The sequence below is a fragment of the Nipponia nippon genome, unplaced genomic scaffold (assembly GCF_047370975.1).
Source record: "Nipponia nippon isolate SJK-2023a ecotype South Korea unplaced genomic scaffold, ASM4737097v1 scaffold_48, whole genome shotgun sequence".
Lineage (NCBI taxonomy): Eukaryota > Metazoa > Chordata > Aves > Pelecaniformes > Threskiornithidae > Nipponia > Nipponia nippon.
Window position 1 is genome coordinate 106,838 of NW_028262367.1, and position 3,220 is coordinate 110,057.

Consider the following 3,220-nt stretch of genomic DNA (forward strand, 5'->3'; position numbering starts at 1 on the left):
GTTCATTAGGGCCTGAGGGTGACAAGAATCACTCTCCAGTCTTCCTTTTTTGTACCTGCTTGGTGCCCACTGCCTCCCCTGGGACTGCAGAGTCCTCGTTCCCCTACAGATCCCTGGGTTTAGCACTTGCCCTTTGGGCGACTCCATTGTGGGGGACCTCTCACTTTGTGGGGCTCATGTCACTGCCCACCCCAAGCACACGCTGTCCAGGGAGATGCCCCAGGCTCCCCAGGCAACTCCAGACTCCCATCCTTAAGGACATCGCCTGCCATATCTGGAAGCCCTGGGATGTGTCCCCCACGTGGGACAGCCCTGCATATGTACCTCGGTGACCATTCACCATCTCCACTGTAACTAGAAACTTGAATCCAAACCTTGCTCTCTAACAGGTCACAACATGACATTGAGCTCTTTGCTCCTGAGTCCAGGGAGCAAAAGGCGCTTTTGGGGTGCAGTTGCTCATGACCACTCTTGGCAACAGCTTTGGAAGAGAAGTCGAGGCTTCAGGCACTGCACTGGGGAGAAGCCATTTATTAAAGAGCTGCTATGAGAGAGTCAGCACTGACCCAGTGGTAGCCATACATAAATACGTGCTACAGGCAAGACAGAGAAAGCGCAATGAAGCAATAATGATAATGATGATAATGATAATTATAGTTATAAACATAGTGATGTTAATGATAACAGAAAACCTCACAAAGTGAAGTCCTAGAATGGTTTACCGTGGGAGTTATTTGTGGAGACAGAAGGGAAGTTTATGCCTCCAGAAAAAAGCCCTTGAAATCACTTTCCTCAAGACGTCTTTGAGCTCCTGGTTCCTCATGCTGTAGATGAGCGGGTTCATTGCTGGAGACACCACTGAGTACAGCACTGCCATCAACAGATCCGGGGATTGGGAGGAGATGGAGGGGGACTTCAGGTAGGCAAACATTACAGTGCTGACAAAGAGGGAGACCACAGCCAGGTGAGGGAGGCACGTGGAAAAGGCTTTGTGCCGTCCCTGCTCAGAGGGGATCCTCAGCACAGCCCTGAAGATCTGCACATAGGACACCACAATGAAAACATAACACCCAAAGACTAAACAGGCACTAACCACAAGAAGCCCCACTTCCCTGAGGTCGGCATCTGAGCAGGAGAGCTTGAGGATCTGAGGGATCTCACAGAAGAACTGGTCCAGGACATTGCCTTGGCAGAGGGGTAGGGAAAATGTATTGGCCGTGTGCAGGAGAGAGTTGAGAAACCCAGTGCCCCAGGCAGCTGCTGCCATGTGGACACAAGCTCTGCTGCCCAGGAGGGTCCTGTAGTGCAGGGGTTTGCAGATGGCCACATAGCGGTCATAGGACATGACAGTTAGGAGACAATACTCTGCTGAAATGAAGAAGATTAAAAAAAAGAGCTGTGCAGCACATCCCAAGTAGGAGATGGCCCTGGTGTCCCACAGGGAATTGGCCATGGCTTTGGGGAGAGTGGTGGAGATGGAGGCCAGGTCAAGGAGGGAGAGGTTGAGGAGGAAGAAGTACATGGGGGTGTGGAGGCAGTGGTCGCAGGCTATGGCGGTGATGATGAGGCCGTTGCCCAGGAGGGCAGCCAGGTAGATGGCCAGGAAGAGCCAGAAGTGCAAGAGCTGCAGCTCCCGTGTGTCTGCCAATGCCAGGAGGAGGAACTGGGTGATGGAGCTGTCATTGGGCATTTGCTTCCCCTGGGCATTGGGCACTGTCCAAAAAGGAATAGACAGCGACAAGTTAGGAGAATCTTCTCTCGAAAATCCCGTACAATTTCTCATTGAAATCCCCCTCCCTGAGCTGAATGAGGAACGAGTCAGCTCAGTCCCCAACCCTGTCAACTGAATGACATGGTGCCTCACAGTTGTAAATACAGCTTGGGCACCTAGTTCCCATGAAGACACCTCCATTGAAGGACCCCCAGTCATAGTTAGAAGAGAAGCTGGCCTGCAGCCCCACCTCAACCCCAGAGAACAAGAGCATCACTGACAGGGAGGGAATTAAGGAAGGATACTGCTACGCTCCAAAAAAAAAAAAAAAAAAACGAAGCAAGGAGAGGAAGGCAGAGAGGCATGCAGGGAAGCCTTCTCCATACCCAGCTGTGCTCTCCACCTCACAGACACAAGCACACATCAATATTAATTGTAGGACCCATGTGCTTCTTTTCTGGAGGTCCAGCTGTGGAGGAGGTAACTCCTGCCCTGGACCCTGGGGCCATAGGGACAGAGGCTCTTCTGGGTGGGAGAGGAGACCAGGGAGTTGCTCCAGGGAAGGCATCTGCAGTGCAGGGGATGGCAGAGAGGTGCCTGAATCCCCACCTTCCCATGGCGCTTCTGGGAGCAGATCCCTTTGCGTCCTTGCCCACGTCTCTGGTGCCTGGAGCTGTTCCTGCCAGGGGCTGGTTCTCTGTCCCCACATCTCCTCCCTGTCCCTGCTCAAACAGCCAGTCCCCCCCACTGTGTGCTCAGCTCTGCCCTGCAGACCCCTCCTGGCAGCAGGGCACTGTCCAGGGGCATCTCTGTGCCTGCAGGGGCTGAGGAGCAGCTCAGACAAGTGCTAATCAGAACTGGGGTCTCCATGCCTTTTCCACAAGGCAGAAGGAAATTCTCATCTCCCACTGCCCACCCAGCCACCTTCTCCTTCGGGTAAATGCTGCCTCAATGTCCTTCTTCAAAAGGACCCTCTGCAAATGTCCTGGGGATGATCTGGAGCTGTGAGCAGCCCTGGCCCATGCAGCACCCTCTCAACAGCAGAACCTGACGAGGGTTGCTGCTTCCACCCACAGCTTCTCCCTAGATTCCTGTGGGGAGCTCCCTGGGCAGGCTGAGAGCTGACACTGGCAGGCGGCAGGGTCCCTGCCCCAGCACAGAATCACTGCTCTGGAGGACACCCCTCTCCACTGCACCAACCATGGGATGTGCCAACTCTAGGAGATCCCTCCAGGATACTCAAGTGCATTGCCCTGCAGCCAGAGCCTTACCGTGTCAAGGGCTGTGGAGATTTCTGCTCCCGTGAGCTCTGTGCACCTTCCCACTCACGTCTGCCTTTAACCTCTCTCTGCCTGGCTCCTCACCCCTCGGTGCCTGCAGGCAGTGCCCTCAGCCCTGCTGCGCTTTGCAGAGGAGCTGCTCCTGGGCAGAGCTGTCTCTCTGCAGGGCTGCCCACTTGCCAGCAGCTCCCTCCAGCCCAGGAGCCCAGCCCAGCTCAGCAGCAGAGGC

General features: G+C 54.8%; 1 protein-coding gene across 1 annotated transcript; it reads right to left on the bottom strand.

The window, feature by feature from the left end:
* Positions 1–730: 730 nt before the first annotated feature.
* LOC148052419 (olfactory receptor 14J1-like) lies at positions 731–1,690 on the bottom strand. The gene has a single exon (XM_087730124.1). The coding sequence runs from the start codon at positions 1,688–1,690 to the stop codon at positions 731–733; it is 960 nt and encodes a 319-aa protein (XP_087586250.1).
* Positions 1,691–3,220: the final 1,530 nt, after the last annotated feature.

What these genes read in the sequence shown, in the direction of transcription:
- LOC148052419 (XM_087730124.1), bottom strand. Translation starts at nt 1,690, where the DNA reads ATGCCCAATGACAGCTCCATCACCCAGTTCCTCCTCCTGGCATTGGCA.